The sequence below is a fragment of the Aulostomus chinensis genome, chromosome 10, assembly GCF_037954235.1.
Source record: "Aulostomus chinensis isolate RoL2024-O1b breed Wild chromosome 10, RoL_Achi_v1.0, whole genome shotgun sequence".
NCBI lineage: Eukaryota > Metazoa > Chordata > Actinopteri > Syngnathiformes > Aulostomidae > Aulostomus > Aulostomus chinensis.
The window spans coordinates 24,350,367-24,366,893 of NC_141329.1; the positions used below are offsets into that span (position 1 = coordinate 24,350,367).

Genomic DNA, 16,527 nt, shown 5'->3' on the forward strand with positions numbered 1-16,527 from the left:
TATGAGGCGTAGAGAGAGAGAGAGGGTGAGAGAGATGGAGTGGGAGGTTGAGCAGAGGTGTGAGAATATATAAGATCAGAATGGAGCAACTTCATAATTGATTCCTTCTGAAATCTCTTTGAGGTTTTCTATCTTTTTTATTATTTTATGCTCATTGAGCTCTCTGGGTTTGGAGCACTTCTTCTATTTCACCCGTAATACTCAACTCCTCTTGGCCAGGACCTCGGTTCTCATGTTTGATATTTTATGAAGCTTCGGTCACTGTAAGTTTTTGCCCTAGTCTGAGGTTGCCATTGGTTACCTGTGATCGCAGCACATGTCTGTTGGCAGAATAACGAATATCTCTTTGGGGAGCCCTTCCTTTTATGTCCTGGCTGAGGCTGGTGGGGGTATTGATTTGGTTGGTGGGCTAGAATTTCTCCTGGGAGCTAATGAAAATAATTACAAAAAGATCATCAAAGGCCTGACCCTTCTGTTGCACACATGAATAAATATGTGAAGAAGATAATAGAAAAGGCCATTTCTATGTGTGTGGTCAGTGGAAAAGGTGAATAAGGAGTTTAGTTAAGAGATTTTTTTTATCCTAGATATTTTTTTATAGTTGTATAATGGGAAACATATTAAACTTTACATCTCAGTGCTTATATGTCACCTGACCTGTGTGATGTATTGTTTGGAGCACAGTAAAATGAGTGTACAGCGGGAAAGCTGGCTCTAACACTGTGTATTTCTTGGATCGTACCATTGCAAAATTGCATCCAATTTCAGTGAAGCCAACATAAGTAGCCTGAAAGAAAAGGCAGAAAAGAATCAGCTTCTGGTTCAGTAAACGTCCTCTGATTTCACTCTGTCTGCGTGCTTGTTTGTTTGTTCTCTGGTTCCTGCTTTCCTCCAAGAGTGGATGACTGCACAGCATTGGTGAAAAGTAATGGTGGTGTTATTGCAGACGGGGGAAACCACAGCATTTTGATTGGAGCGTGTGCCCTGAGATCTAGTGAAGTGCACTCGCCTCAGCTCAGAGAGCACTTGATTGCACAGCACCAATGATCGCATTAAAAGGGCAACAGAAAGCCCATTTACCGTAAAGGGAGTGAGAAAGGGAGCTCCAATGGGAAGCTCAAAATTTACTCTCATTTTTGGAAGGAGTTTGGTTTGATGACTGGACAGTAGGGGTGTAAATTAGTTCTTTTTTTTTTTTTTTTTTAGATGGATTTTCAAGGAGATCTCATATTTCAGGGTGTCCCTCAGGCAGAAAGGCATCATAAAACACTCAGGCATGCAGGTTTGGCTTGTGCTGAACCCGTGGATCACATGTTGAGCTTATCTTTTACTACTTGACATATGGATGTTCCTTTTTTTTTTTTAACCGCTACACCTGGCCTTACTACCTTCACACTCAGGAAGTATACTGACCAATCATGTCCGGTCCTCTGTGCACTCGGCCCAGCGTTTTCTGGCAGTGGAAGGACAATTGTAGGGGCATCTGCTGTGCCCATTTCCACAGGAAAGTGGAGAGCAGATGGGGACTCAAGGTTTAAGTGATTAGAAAGCAGTAGATTGGAATACAAATTGGATCTAAAGAAATTAGAGTAATATAAATCGAATGGAGTCACAGCAGTTTGGTCGTGTGCATGCGCACTTGTCTTAGTGGGAAGACACCGCGGGGCCTGTGGATTATGGGGAAAGCAGATGCTCTGATGAGATAAGAGTCTATGTCCTTTTGACGCTGCTTCTGAGGGAGATGGGATTCTCCATGTCCATCCTTAATCTTGCCCTCCATTTATCAATGTCATGGTGTTAATTACTCTTTCATTTATTTCACATGCTGCCAGAATTCAAAGCTGACCCTGCTTTGACAGAGAAAGTGGCTGATCTCTGGTTTGCTAGTGAGGGAAAAAAAAAAAACAACTTAAAACAAAACACAAAAAAATGCCATTACCCAATGTGAAATTACTTCGGGTTTTTTTTCTACCACCAAGGGTAGATTTTTATTTTTCTGCATAATGTCACTGAGATTGAATCTTACCCTCTAGGAGCAGGATATCACCCCCCCCCCCCCCCATCTACTTCAAACCCATGTCTGTAGCCCCACTTAGCTCAGCCTGATCACTAATCAATGGCAGGGAAATGGAGGGAATTAGCACAAATTAGGACGAAGGGAGAACCACCTTCTGTTCAGGGGTCAATATGCTACTGTTTGATGGCTAAACCCTGTTCAGACAAACATTGTGCATGTATAGTGAACATATTTGCATATGTGAATGTGCACAAGCACCACGCTAAGTCTCTGAACTGTACATTGTGCTGATGATTGGATTTTTACCTACGCTTCTCCTTCTGCCCACTGACTCCTGGGCAGAAATGACTTGTCCCAGCTGCCCCAGGGACATTAAAGTGTAAAGGGTAGTGGAACAGTTGCATACCCAGGCAAACAAAGAGGTGGAACCTTCACTGCTTTGCCTTCATCCCATGCTGAAATTAGTCTTTATGTAGGCAGAAAGGTCTATATAGTACACTGCTCTTGTGTACAGCAGACATCATCCCATTAGCCACTGCACCGCCCCGGGGAAGGGCACCGTCATCAACTCAGCTCAATCACATGCACTGCTGCAACAACTCATTTTAAGACAAAGAGCTCAGCACTCAACTTAGTAAAAACCCTAATATGTTGACATTTGGCTGTGAAGCAGCAGGGTTATTGATGGGAGTATAAAAAGATAGAGACGAGCCCTCTCGGAAATAGCCCTCTTTTTCTTTACTACATCAAAGATTTTTGATCCGCCATCAAACTCTTTGATTGTTGCATGATACCCAGGGCCTCTACGATTTGAATATGTGTATGTGAGGCCAACAGCATTTTATCTCCATAGGAAGAACCTTTTCTCAGTCACACATTGCACTTGGGGAGCATTATCTTCGCTGCCAGACTCCCAGAGCTCACCCATTGCAAACCCTAATAAAAAAGAAAAGAAAATGTGGCCCGAGGTTTTCACCCACAGGGGATTAGCATTTGACACAAGTGTGGACCCCTGCATAAATATTCACATGGTGTGTATTTCTACAACAGTTGACTCAACAGTTTCACTTGTTTGCACCAGACTGAAATATGTGTGTGTGTGTGTGTGTGTGTGTGTGTGTATAGTTCAGATGTAAGCTGTCTGTATGCCTCTATTCACTGGTCACCCATGGGTCCAATTACACACACACGCTCTTGCTTGTAGGGTGGAGAAGAGCAGATGGTTGCTTTTTGACCTCAAATGGTGATTAAAGGGGTCCAGTATGCGTTTTTATTCATGCTTCAAACCCAAGACAAACTATTACTGAATAAATTTCATTAGCTAGCCAATTCATTTGCCACCGCTTGTGCAGGCTAGCCCATTGGTGCAAGCTAAGGAGTACTGTATTTTGTTTAAAGAACATGCAAACGGTGTAAAAAAGCTTCAAACTGTTGTGAAGTTCCCAACATCTATTTTTACTGTGAGCTGGTATCCCCTTGTTGAAGATGTCTTTATTCAGTTATTAGCTCCAGGCACTGCACATCCACAAAGTACTGTAAGTTGGTCACTCAAAAGAAAGTGGGCTTTTAGGAAGGAGGGCATAAAAAAGACAAGCTAAAACAATTTTTTACTGATGGGGAGGATAAACTGAAGGGCTGTGTAAATGCCCATATTAAGGAAAACAATTTAAAATGTTGAATCACGCATAGCTGCACTTGTGGAGGCAAAATACTAGGAACGTCGTTCTAGGAGGCCCTGGAGCGGGATCGCGGATGCCATCTTTGATTGTAATTTTCATTTATACATGTAATGTCTTTTCCAGATAGCTTACCTGCATTTAATAAGAAGCCCTTGAATGATTAATTACCTTCATCTTTTTTTCCTGCCCCTCAGGATCCCGTCTGCGCCAGGAGGACTCCCCACCCCGGATTGTGGAGCACCCCTCTGACCTGATTGTATCCAAAGGGGAGCCCGCCACTCTCAACTGCAAAGCGGAAGGGCGGCCGACTCCAACAGTGGAGTGGTACAAGGACGGCGAGCGGGTGGAAACGGACAAAGATGACTCGCGTTCTCACCGAATGCTGTTGCCCAGCGGCTCACTATTCTTCCTACGCATCGTTCATGGACGACGGAGCAAACCGGATGAGGGAGCCTATGTGTGTGTGGCCCGCAACTATCTGGGTGAAGCCGTCAGCCGTAATGCATCTTTGGAAGTAGCATGTGAGTCAAAGCTCTTTCTCCTTTTTTCCTTAATTTTCCCTCCCTCCTTCCTGCCTGGTGGAAATTATTTTGCTTTTAACTACATAAGTCATTTGGCTGAATAAAGAATGATTGCTGCCTTTGATAGATGGAAAGACTGGGTTTACATGTTGTTTTCTTTCATTTTACACATAATGGGACATCACATTGTCTTAAGGGAATAGCAGTAAACATGAATGATGCGAGGCAGCTCTAATTACACCATTTTTCAAGTTGAATTTGCTTTGGTTCTTAAATTGAAAGTACTGAATATAGCTTATTTTTCTGGAGGGCTAAAAGGAACATTTACTCTCGAGTTTGTTCTCACAGTATGAAACATTGTTTGATTGGATGCTGAGTTGTTTTTTAACCTTGGACTTCAGAATAAAATATATAGTCTTAACTCAATAAAACCCTCTTTTATTGAGGTTTCAGGCAGGCCATAAAGCTGAAGATGAATCCACTGTCATGGCAAACATAAACTCCTTTTACACAGCCTTGAATATTGTGCCACCTTCTGTCTTAGTGTTCCAGCGCTGAGCCAGCTGCCCAAGCTGTCACACTTCTAATTGTCAAACACTGAAATTCTCTTTAGAATCCTTAGCTGGAGAGGCATTAACCTTGTAAGGTTCGGTGTAAACAAGCAAAGCCTAATAATAGTCTGCCCATTTTTTATAGCTGTATTGCAGAACCTGTGTTGGTGCCAGAGGAGTGGCAGGCACAGATCAAAGCCCTAATAGACATTTGACAGAGGCTGCCTGGACTATGCTGGTGAACACTGACAAGTAAATCCTGAGTTGTGGATCAAATTACCTTTGAAGATGAGCTGCACCCCCATCAGGTTCAATCCAGGCCTCCTATGGAGCGGTTCTCAGGGACCTCAGACTGCCTGTAGCTATAAAGCAGGGAGCAGAGGCTTCGTGTTGTTTCAACTGGTGGTACTTCGACTAATGTTGTCCTGTGTTTCAACCCAGGGGTTATGCTCATGAAACATACTCCAACAACAAGGTCGGTTTTTGTAGTGATAATCAGTTTTGGTTTTGGCCTCACATTTGTTTTACAAGGTTAAGTACAGTGAGGTGACGTCTATCACCGAACAGAGGAGATGGCAGTGTTTACACATCACATAAAACAACCAAACGTTCATTCGCAAAGTTACATCTTCCACTTGGTTAAAAGGACCTGGAACTGTATTTCGAAGTGATCATTGAAAAGGTTGTTGGTTTGTGATCCTCGGAAAATGGGCAAGATGAAGTAGAGAATGGGGGTGTTGTCTCTACCTTTGATTCAGTCTCCTGCTTTCCCCGAGGGTCTTCCAGTAGCCCCCAGGTGCTAACTGTGTGACAGCAGCTTGATCTATCGATTGCTGGTAAGAGGCCTCTCCAAGTCTAAATGAAAATTCATGAAAAATTGATGAAGTCACCAGATTATTTTTCTTTTACCTCATTTCTTACGCTGTTTCTCTGTTTTTCTTTTCAACATCCCCTCTCTCTTCCCTTCGTGTAATATGTGATACCCAGCAGAGGGTGTTGAATAGAAGCATTGAATAGCTTAAAGGTAAAGGTTTAGGGGTCGCAAGGCCAGGGGATGAGGGAATAAGGGAGAGTCGGCAAGGTGAAGAAATAAGAACGCACGCGAAGAGATCCAGGCTGAAGCCCCGGGCCAAGCTCAGAGTCAACAACAGCACACAGCTACACCCTTTATGAATGAGTTTGGACCTTATCGACATTCCCTTAAAGACCAAATTTGATGTGCTGCCTCATAATATACCATCATCAGGTGTTACGTTGTACTGATCAATCAAATACTGCTATGCAAGTGCACTGATGAAGAGGAAATACCTTGTACCAACAACCTTTAGTTGTGGCCTAATTTACTATTCCCTTTGCAAGCTTTGTGGTGTAAGAGAAGATTACAGCTGCTTTGATCGTTTAAGGGTTCAGCAAGTATTCAATTAAAGAGTTATAACAGCTTCACAGTATATTTGCATACAATAAGCCTTCTGGCTGGACTTGCTGGCTCATATTTCATGTTACCTCCATAGCAATGACCATTTTAAGGCACTGGCAAGATAAGCCACAAGGAGATGACGATCAATTAAAAACACATTTTACCTACTGCAACATAAAATATGACCATTTGGAGTGCATTTTCCATGGGATTTTATAATTTACCCAGAAAGAGGTAGGGTTATTTTGTGGTGGGGTCTTTAGGGGAGTTGGGGGAGGGGATGGGGTACTAAGTCCCACTGCGAATTGGCTTACGGGAGTGATTAGCCTTATCAGGTCTTGGCATCCCTGTAGTGATTGTAAAGCCAAAGCTAATAGCACAAAAAAGCAGCGTTTAAAATCTACATCCATGTTAAAGGGGGTTTTGTGTTTATGATATGTGCCCCCCCCCCCCCCCATCTTCTACCTCCCTCTCTCTCCTTCCATCAAATTGAACACACCTTTGCCCCCCTTCTGTTCACGAGTGACTGAGCAGGACCCTGGTGAGATAATTGAATTGCAGCTCTGAAACAGATTGAACTCTGTGTCCACCGAGCAGTGTTGCACTGCTGAATGCTGGACATCAAGCTGGGCAGCACTCAACACTCTCCGAAAAGGAAAGGTGGAGTAAAGAGAAAGAGGGGGATGAGAAAGCCTCTGAGAGGTGCCCCTGCATTATTAATAAGAGCCATATTGGGGGCGTGCATTTGCTGTGCTCCAGCCATGTTTCCTTTAAGTGTTAGTTGTTGAACACTCAATGCTCACAAACGGATGGACAGAAGTAATCTAGTGTCTGTATCGCATCCACAGAGTCTTGAGGATAAGGTTTGGACATGCATTGCTGCAGTTGGGAAGAGATTTCATTGTAGCTGTTCACCTTTCTGTACCTGAGAAGATAGAGAACTTGGAAACATGTTGCCTGGAGGCTATCTGAGCTGCCTGTTTTGTAATCTCATTGCACCTCTCATGCTTACCAATACTGACTGCACGCCAGTTCCCTGGAATAGATACGCCTTATATAAGAGGGATGTGCCCCCTTTTCCCTTTTTTAGAATAAACTAGGTCAATGAGCAGGTTCATAAATCATCGTGAAGCTTGTGTCAGAAATGCTAGCTGCAGCCACTGTGGGTGAATAAATTGCTAGTACTGTGGATATCTGTGTATATGTAAGTGTGACAAGGCGCACCTGGGGCGATAGGATCCCAAGGAAAAAGTTAATTAGCTCCATCCTTTAAACAGGTAGCATGTGTATCTAGGGCTCCAGATACTAGCATGTAGGGTGAACAGTTGCACTTTTTAATTGAGCGCTGAATGCAACCTCTGACATCTCTGCGGTTGTATGTGATCTAGAGCTATATAAAGTAACATGGGGGGGTTTCATTCTGGAGCGCTGCATCCAAAACAAATGAGGTCATCGAGTCTCAAGGTGTAGATTTGTATCTTTTCCCCTTAACATTTCATTGATAACCTTTAAAAAAAAATGCAAATGATACAGAAAAAGAAACAGCTGTCTTGGGTGGGTTCAAAATGGCACTTAAAAAGGGACTGGATGACTTTTAAAAAGGCCCTTTGATATCATTTAATTCACCACTTGTGTAATTAAGCGAACTGCAAGGTAGGTAATTAGCAGGAAAATTGAGTAGAGTGAGGTATGAGTGGTAAAGTAGAGGAAGAGGAGGGTACCAAGCTGTTCCTGTTGTGTCCAGCATGAGAGGAAGCTAATAAAGCGACAGGCTAGGAGGAGCAGGCCACGTGGGGCGTTGTGCCCGCTTTCACGGCCTCATCCGCACTCATTATACCATTTCAGAAAATGAGGAAATGGAGCGACGAGTGCACATAAACAACAGACTTTGATGCCAATACGCACACTTTCACACACGGACAAAAACACCTGCCTTCATACTTGTGTAAACCCCACTACGCTGTTCTTGTCCTTGAGAAATAATGAAGGGTAATGAAGGAAGAATCAACAATGGAACCATCATGGCACATTAATGATGCATGCTACAGTTAGGACGTAAAACAGTCACCAAAACTGAACAGTCTAATTAAGTATATTTTGACTCTTCCAGTGCACGTCTGTCTTGTTGTTTTGAAATTTGGATGTGGGGACGGCTTAAGGCTTCCTTAATTACCAGGACATTATTTTTATTGCACCTTTCAATGTCAATTTGCTCTTAAAAAACGTTAATGTCTTCCACAAAAGAGAGAGCGAGAGAGCTAAATCCCTGTCTTCTTTGTTTTAGCTTTTTCGGGTAATTCTTGCCTGACAAAATATATGCATTATTGCTCCAGACTTTACAGAAAAACAAAGTAGCTCATTTAAATTTAATATCAAGGAAATCAAATTTGTATTGTTTAATTACAGCACTGATATTCCTCTCTGAACAAGCAGAGGGATGTACTGATATGATATAGGAAATACAGGAGGAACCAAAAGTATATAGATGCAGAAGAGGTGAGAATGTTGTCCCAAGATAAGAGAGATGGTGAGACCAGGTCTGGGTGTGAGAAATATCTTCCTCCGATAAACTGAGAGAGAGGACAAATCCCTGATTAAATGTGTCAGCTCTGTGTCTGTGCAGCTGGAGTCTGCTGACCTCTGTAAAGAGGTGTTGTTATCTGTTGCGACACACACACACACACACACACACACACACACACACACGATCTCACACACGATCACACACACATGGTCAGACTGTCCTGCCGAAATGGAGCAGAAATTAGGAAAAATAAACTCTCACAGGGAGATAAATCAGGAATATGCTGCAGTGACTACCAGCACCCTGACCTTTCCCTGTCACACACACACACACACACACACACACACACACACACACACACACACACACACACACACACACACAAATGTACTGACTCACACACAGATGATATGTACTGAGCCTGCATTTTTACTACCCTCAGTGGGCCTTATGTCCCAGCTCTGACCTCCACCAGTCCACCAAGGGAAATAAACCGCCTGTGTTACCTTCATACGTTTAAAAGAATCCAGTTTAGTGCTGGAAATGGAAATTATGAGCCAAGAATGACAGCAATAATGGAGTATTGCATGAAGAGCTGAGGACAGAGATGAAAAATGTGGCGAGATGAAAGTCTTGATCCAATCCAAGTTTGGGATGACCTTTGGTCCCTCTCTCTCTCGACCTCTCTTCCTCCACCATTGTGTCACCTTCCAGTGTATAAACTAGATTAAAAAGGCGTGTGGAGCTCCGTCATGGATGCCACGGCCCGTCAGTAGAGGAGTGAGCTATCAGGCAAAGAATGCTGAGCTAGCCAGTTCTCACGCCCATTAGTGCTGGCAAGATGAAGCACCCATCGCACCGGGTTTTGTTGTGTTTCTTTTATACACCCTACTCTCGCTCCTTCACACTCTCGCTCTCTCAGTCTTTATAGTGACACTGTTATTGATGGCCTCTTCACTCTGACAATGCAGATCTATTGCTTTGTCTTTCCTGCCTGCGTTTTTCCTGCTTTCTCTCCTCATTTTCCTGACCCCCCCCCCCCCCCCCCCAAATCATACACACACACACAAACACACCAACTCCACGTCTCATCAGCCTTTCTTCACTGTGGATGCTCTCTCTGCAGTGACAGAAAAATAGATTTTTGCATCTAAATTGGGTCTTTAAATTATACAAGCTTGCCAGCATTGTTGTAAAATTTGAGCACCTACAGAAAAGCATGTAATATAAAGTGAACTTACCCTGTCTACCTGCTACTTTTACTCTGTTAAAACAGTTTGAGATCCATGCTGAGCTGTAAATTATTGAGATATGTCTGCAGGCTGATTATTGATCAACTTTAAATCACTGAATGGCTCACATACTTCTGCTTCCATCGTTGGACGCAGCTTTGATTTCAGATTGAATATTGATTTATTGTTTTTATATATTCAAACCCAGTGCAACTTGCACTTATACTGTTGATGATCAAAATATAGGCCGTGCAAAGCCTCACCTCATCAGTCTGTTTGTAGTAACCTAAAATGTGGGGTTATAATTCTGAAGCGCATTTCAAATTCTTGCACAGGTCTGCTGTTTACCAGAATGTAGATGAATATGTCTGATATCACTTTATTTAGCTGACAAGTGGGCGAAGGGACAAGTGAGTGATGATAATATTAATCGAGAAATGTGACCCTCGGGGAAATCCCTGTAGGCCACTGTGTTCTCAGAGTGGCTTGCCATCGAGTCCAGCCGGGATTGGATCCTTTGACCCCTGAAGAACCCTTTGGCCCCTCATATCCACCCCGGATCTCTGTCAAACCATAATTCCTTAACCTAGCACTCCCTTACAATGAATGTGTCCCTGTAGTGACTGACCTCCCCCACCCGCCTTCTTTTCTCGCTCTCTCTCTCTTTCTCTGTCTGTCTCTCTCTCTCTTTCTCTGTCTCTCTCTCTCTCTCTCTTTCTGAGAGCCTCTGAGATTACCTAGGATGGTAATCCATCATGTGAAGGTGGGGAGGAGGGCTGAAGTTCAGGCACTAGCTGATATGGGTTTGAATCAAACAACGCCGGAATTGATTCACCCTGTGGCGTGTGGACCAGTGTTTTGTTTTTTGTTTTTTGCACTGGTGTTCCTGGTTCAAATGCCCATCATTCCCTTGGTTACTTTCACACACTCACAAATAAACACGCATTTGCACTGACATGTCTAGGGATTGATCTTGTGAAGGGGTCTTGTCTCACTTGCTGTTCTGCCTGTTCGTTTTGGGGTGACAGCAGTCACAGTGAACATTGGCACTGGGACTGATACGCCTTTTAGGAAGCTGCTGTGATTGCGTGCTACACACACGTACATGCCAAAATGTTTTGGGTAAATGGTTTTGTGGCTGTTGAGGATAGTTCCCACCCAAACTAGTCCTTTTGGGAATGTGAGAGACGCAGCATTTTAGCCTCATTATATTCTGAGTGGACCCTGTGGATGGAAAGGAGGTATAGAATTATGGAAAGGGATTAGAGGATTGCATACAACCTAAATTACTGACTGACTGTAGGAAGCTGGAAGTTGATGGTTTGCACCTTTGAATAAAATAAATCATTGACTTCCCCTACTTGTCTTGAGTGCATTGAGTTGGCTTATGATATTATTTTTAATTCTCTGCAGTCTCTTAAATATTAGACTACTGCAGAGTAATTGCAGGCATGGGTATGAATGACTTGGTGATATCTTTATGGCATAGACAGATATTGTGTTTGGCTTGGATAACATTGGCTGTAAGAGACACCTATCAGCCACCAGAGCTATCAACAGCTGCAGCCCAGAGCTGAAACCGGATCCTTTGGTCTCTGCTGTCATCTCTCTCTCTCTCTCTCTCTCTCTCTCTCTCTCTCTCTCTCTCTCTCTCTCTTTCTCCCTCTCTCTCTCTCTCTCTCTCTCTCTCTCTCTCTCTCCTCTCCCCTTTTCTCCTCCCTCCCTTTTTTGTTTCCGGTCCTGCTGTTTGAAAGTGATACTCAAACCATGTGATCATTTTCAAAAGTGAACGGAGACAAGATCAAATGTTTAAACGTGTGATATCTGAGACAGCTGTGGTTCACTTCTGGTTTACAGCCATACTAGTACATGACTCTTCTGCTGCATCCATTGGTTATTTTAGCAAAGGAAGTTCAATTGCTGTAGTTTCAAGTTGAAAGTTACCTGTGTTGAAGAATCAATCTGTGCTATGTACCGAATACTACAATACTGGAAAGTCAAAAATGTAAGTACAGTATCACTGTATTGGTGGAAATATGGTAGGTTTTGCTGTTTTCGTAATAGTAATGTTTGGCCCTCATAGTAAAATAGAGTCTTGTCCTCCCTAAGAAGCAGTCCCAGGCTTGGCTAAGGTGAAGGAAGAGCAGCCACCATCACACAGCAGGAGCCGCTGCCTTCACTCCAGTGAAAAATAAATGTCTAAGGTCCTCAGCTAGACATGATTTCATAGAGGAAGGCACTCGCTGCTTCAGTGGTATGTAATGCAATGTGACCAGGTGCAGGGAGATGACATCACATGGTGAATGAGACTGGGAGCTGTGGTATGTGCAGCCACCTGCTTCAGCAGCTGTGAACATGATTAGCAGCGAGCCAGGCTGATGATTAACCAGCCAAACGGACAGACAGACAAACAGACCAGGATACTGACAGACATCACATATTGCCAGATATGAGCCTGCACATTGGTTGGCACAGTAGAGACCAGGCAGACTCGCCCAGACCACTTAAGCACTAGCATGGCCAAAGGCCAACTGAATAGAAATCAGAACACCCCATTCAAATGCTAAGCAGAATCTTATCTCGGGGCCTCTTGCGGCTGGCCCTCATGCTCTGCACTGTTCAGGGCAAAGCTATTAATGCATGTGCAGGTGCCTCCCGTGTTTGTTTCCGTGTGTGTTTGTGAGGATGGGTGTATAGTCACTTAATCAGCATGTTTCTCTTTGCCTGCTTATGTTGATAAGAAATTCAGAGGGGGCAGTGTTTGGAAAGATATTGCTTTCCTAAAATCCAAAGAAATCTATTGAGTTGTTAGTGTGTTTGCAAAGATTACTGTTGATGTATTGCACTCACAACAGTAGCCACCACCACTGAGACAGAAACGAAGGCAGTGAATCATCTTAAGTGTGACTATAATGGCAGGGATTTGTCTTGGATCCACTCAGATATCCTCAATCCACAGGAAATGAAATTTAATGACACTGAGTGATCACCGAGGGGTGTGTGGCTAACTGATGAGCGTGCTCACTTGACTCCACTGATCTTAAAAAGCCATTAATGTTCTCCTGTTTCATGCACAAATTAGGGCACAACACACAGGGTGTGTAAAGGCACATGTGCTGATGCACACACTTAGCTGGACCCATTTACACGCATCAGACATAGCAACACACTAAAACACACCGTAACAGATTCCAAACACCCTCTTTGTCGTCCAACTGGCACAGTGAACGTTTGCCCATTTGAGGCCTAAATGGCACAGTCAGGGAAAATGAACCCCAAGACGTCGCATCATAATGGAGCTGAAAAAAACAAAACTGCTTAATTGGCCAACATAAGCCAAGCCCAGGCATTAACTGTGCCATTTACATGTTCACTTTTTTTCTCGTCTTTCTTGTAAAGGTCCCCATGGTTTTCATGTGGAACAGACTCATGAATTACAACTCTGACACTTCATGAATATCGATTTGACTGCTGTTGGGATGTGGGAGGTCAGGTAAAATTATGTTATTCAAAATATGTGGGTTGGGACAAATGTACAATTGATTGATCGATTGTTAGTTGATGCAACTGATATGTCATGAGTTTAATTGCCTCTTTTTTGTTGATTTGACGCGCGCGCACACACACACACACACACACACACACACACACACACACACACACACACACACACACACACACACACACACCCTTGCTCTAAGAACAAAGCAGACTGATTATCATTGTGTTTTGGTTAGTCAGATGAAAAAAAAAGACATTTGCAGATCTCATCTTGGTGTCAGTGAACTTGTGTCAGGCATGAAAATTCTTTGACATTGAACAAATTATTCAAGAAAATAATCAGTAGAATAATCGAAACAATTATTACTTGCCGCCAAAGTAGATGCTGAATTTAACAATGCGGTAAATTGCCCTTCTTATCAGATTTGTAGATTCCAAGCAGAAGGCAGTTGCTCGCATGATTTACCTCCAGCAGTTGAGGAGGTGGATGGGCTCCTCGCACCTTGGGATCTAGATACGCTGACCTTTAGCCAGCTCTGCGTATGACCCTTGACTGATCATCGATTGACCATCATATGACCCCGAGGCCTGAGAAACAGAACTGCATTTGACAGTCTGGAGAGCGTCTCTTGCATACGCTGCTAATACAGTTACACTAGTGTTATTGGGAGATGTATGAAAGGAGAAATAGCCGGAGAAGGCAGGATTATTCCTGTTTCAGAGGAAGAAAAGCATAGATAATTTAATTTCAGGCTGGAGGATATGAGCGCCTGTCAGCTCATTCATTTTTATAGTCCTCAAGTTCTTTTGTTATTCAGTAAACTCCAAACTAGATCACTGTCAGCTTCACCTCATTACGAGCTTATGACATTTTTAACCCAACATGGGATTCTGACATCTATAAAACCTTTACGCCCTCAACGCTTTATCATTTTACACACAAAAAATGGGCCTTTTTCTACTTAGTAAGACATCTTGTGAAACCAAACCCTCGCTCGCTACACGTGCAGAGTGTTGGACCAGATCCTGTTATCTCTCCCTAGCATCGGACCTCTCGACGGCCCCCCCCACCCCTCCTCCATTTCTCCCATATCCTCTAAACTGTTCCCTAACTGGCTGGTGATGATAACAGTTTCAGCCCAGGAGCCAAAACACCCACCCCCCAACATCCTTCTTGCTATGAAAAAATCAAATAGCAACCCAGTGACTTATTGCTAATAAAATTAGCAGAATTTCTCATAAACCTTAATATGAAACTAGACCCTATTAAGGATGCTGATGAGGACAGAAGACAGCACAGTTATTGGGGATGAAAAGGAAGGAGGGGCTGGTGGTGGGGATATCATTCATCTCAAAATCCCTCAACAATAATCTTGGACCTTTGCATTTATCCACATACCCGACCCCCCCAACCTCACACCACCTCACCTCCTCTGACTGCATCCATGTGCCAGCAACACCACCCTCAGTCTTCCCTCAGCAGGGGGATGGTTGTCTTCATGGCATCATTAACTTTCTTGAGTGGCAGACCAGAGACGTGAGGAGAGCCGTCATGTCCCACCCCCACAGGGTGTCCCTCAACCCCCATCACTCCTCCCTGTCATCCATGTTTCATGCTTGCTATCCCCCAAACAGCAGGAATCCACTTATTTCATACACTTGATGCTCAGTCAAGGATGAATGAGAGGATGAATATTCAATTCCAGCATCATGAGTGTTCGATTGTAGGAGGATGGTTGTCCATGTAAGGAGGACCTTCAGACTGTATTCAGCCTACAGCCACCAGGTGTTGGGAGTTTTTGTCGTTACCGCTGGTGTGATGTGTTCTTCTCAGCTTCCTGTGGCATCCTGCCTGGTCTCATTAGTCAGAAGTCCTGCACTCAAGCCCTGACAACCTACTACCAGGTGGCCTACCACCTTCCTTCCTTGTATACTAGGAAGGCATCATTATCTGCTGACAGGAAGAAGGCAGTACAGCAATAACAGCTGTCACTGGTCATTTGAACCCCCCACCATTTTTTCCCCCAAGTGTAACTCTTAACCCTCCCCAACCACTACCAGGCTTTTTGGTCTGTTCTCTTCTCAGGTTCACAAGTTTTGAACCATAGGGCCAAAGGTCAGAGAATTTGCCAAGTTGTCACGGCAACTCTCAACAACATCAGATGTCAAGAGGGCTGGCCAACCATGACGGAGGCAGGCGGAGAACACTGCTTGACCGGCTGCCTCCTTCTGGAGTGCAGAGGGAACGGGGGAGAGAGAGAGAGAGGAGGGTTTTTTTTTTTTCCTTTCGGGCATATTCTCTCCCTCTTCCTTGGCCCTGCTCTAGGGTGATGGGGGTTGTGGTTTAGGGGTATTTAGGCGTTCATGGGTGGGGTGTTAAGGGCTTGTTGAGGTCCAAGTCAGGCTTGTACTACGGGGTGCTGGGGCTCATGCCGTGGTCTAGTTGTGTCATGTGCGTGTAGCTGAGCTGTCACTTGTCTCTAATTGGCTTAGATCAGCCCACGAGAGACTCAAAGCTCACTGACCCACCCTTTCTTTCCTACTGTGCGTGTGTGTGTGTGAGTGTGTGTGTGTATGTGTGCGAGTGTGAGTGTGTGTGTGTATACCCCTCTCTCATTAGCTTCTGTCCTCTGCCAGGCTAAGACAATGGGCTCCACATGGTTCTCTCCATTGGACCTCTTGAACCAAAATCTCTCTCTTTGTTCCATCAGTCCTGTCACCTTCTCTGCCTGTGTGCGTTCCATATCATGAAGCTCGATTCTTACAAGAAGCAGAATAATGTGGGAGGATGCGGAGGGCAGCTTGATCTAATCCTGATTGGGGACCGGATTGATCCCTGGGGTCGTCACAGGGTCAATACATGAAGTGATGATAACACGTGGCCTATTGTGGCTCTTCTAATGCCATCACTCCTTGTATCAATCCAAACAACCATTTATATCACTCCACTTCACTATGATAATTAGATATGGGTCCAGCCTCACATTTGCTAACACCGCCATCACTCAGGCTACATCCTGCTAGTCTCCGCCAGCGCAGCATCTATGATGGTGCTCTAAGAGGTCAGGACAGGACCCTTCGGTAT

At 44.0% G+C, this 16,527-nt stretch overlaps 1 protein-coding gene across 6 annotated transcripts in view; it reads left to right on the top strand.

The window, feature by feature from the left end:
* robo2 (roundabout, axon guidance receptor, homolog 2 (Drosophila)) overlaps positions 1 to 16,527 on the top strand; it is a 298,999-nt gene that overhangs the window by 149,877 nt on the left and 132,595 nt on the right. For all 6 annotated transcript variants that reach the window (XM_086216565.1, XM_086216563.1, XM_086216568.1 and 3 more), the window contains one exon: positions 3,891 to 4,217. In XM_086216565.1, coding sequence (XP_086072691.1) covers positions 3,891 to 4,217 — 327 coding nt within the window. The remainder of the gene's footprint in view (positions 1 to 3,890; positions 4,218 to 16,527) is intronic.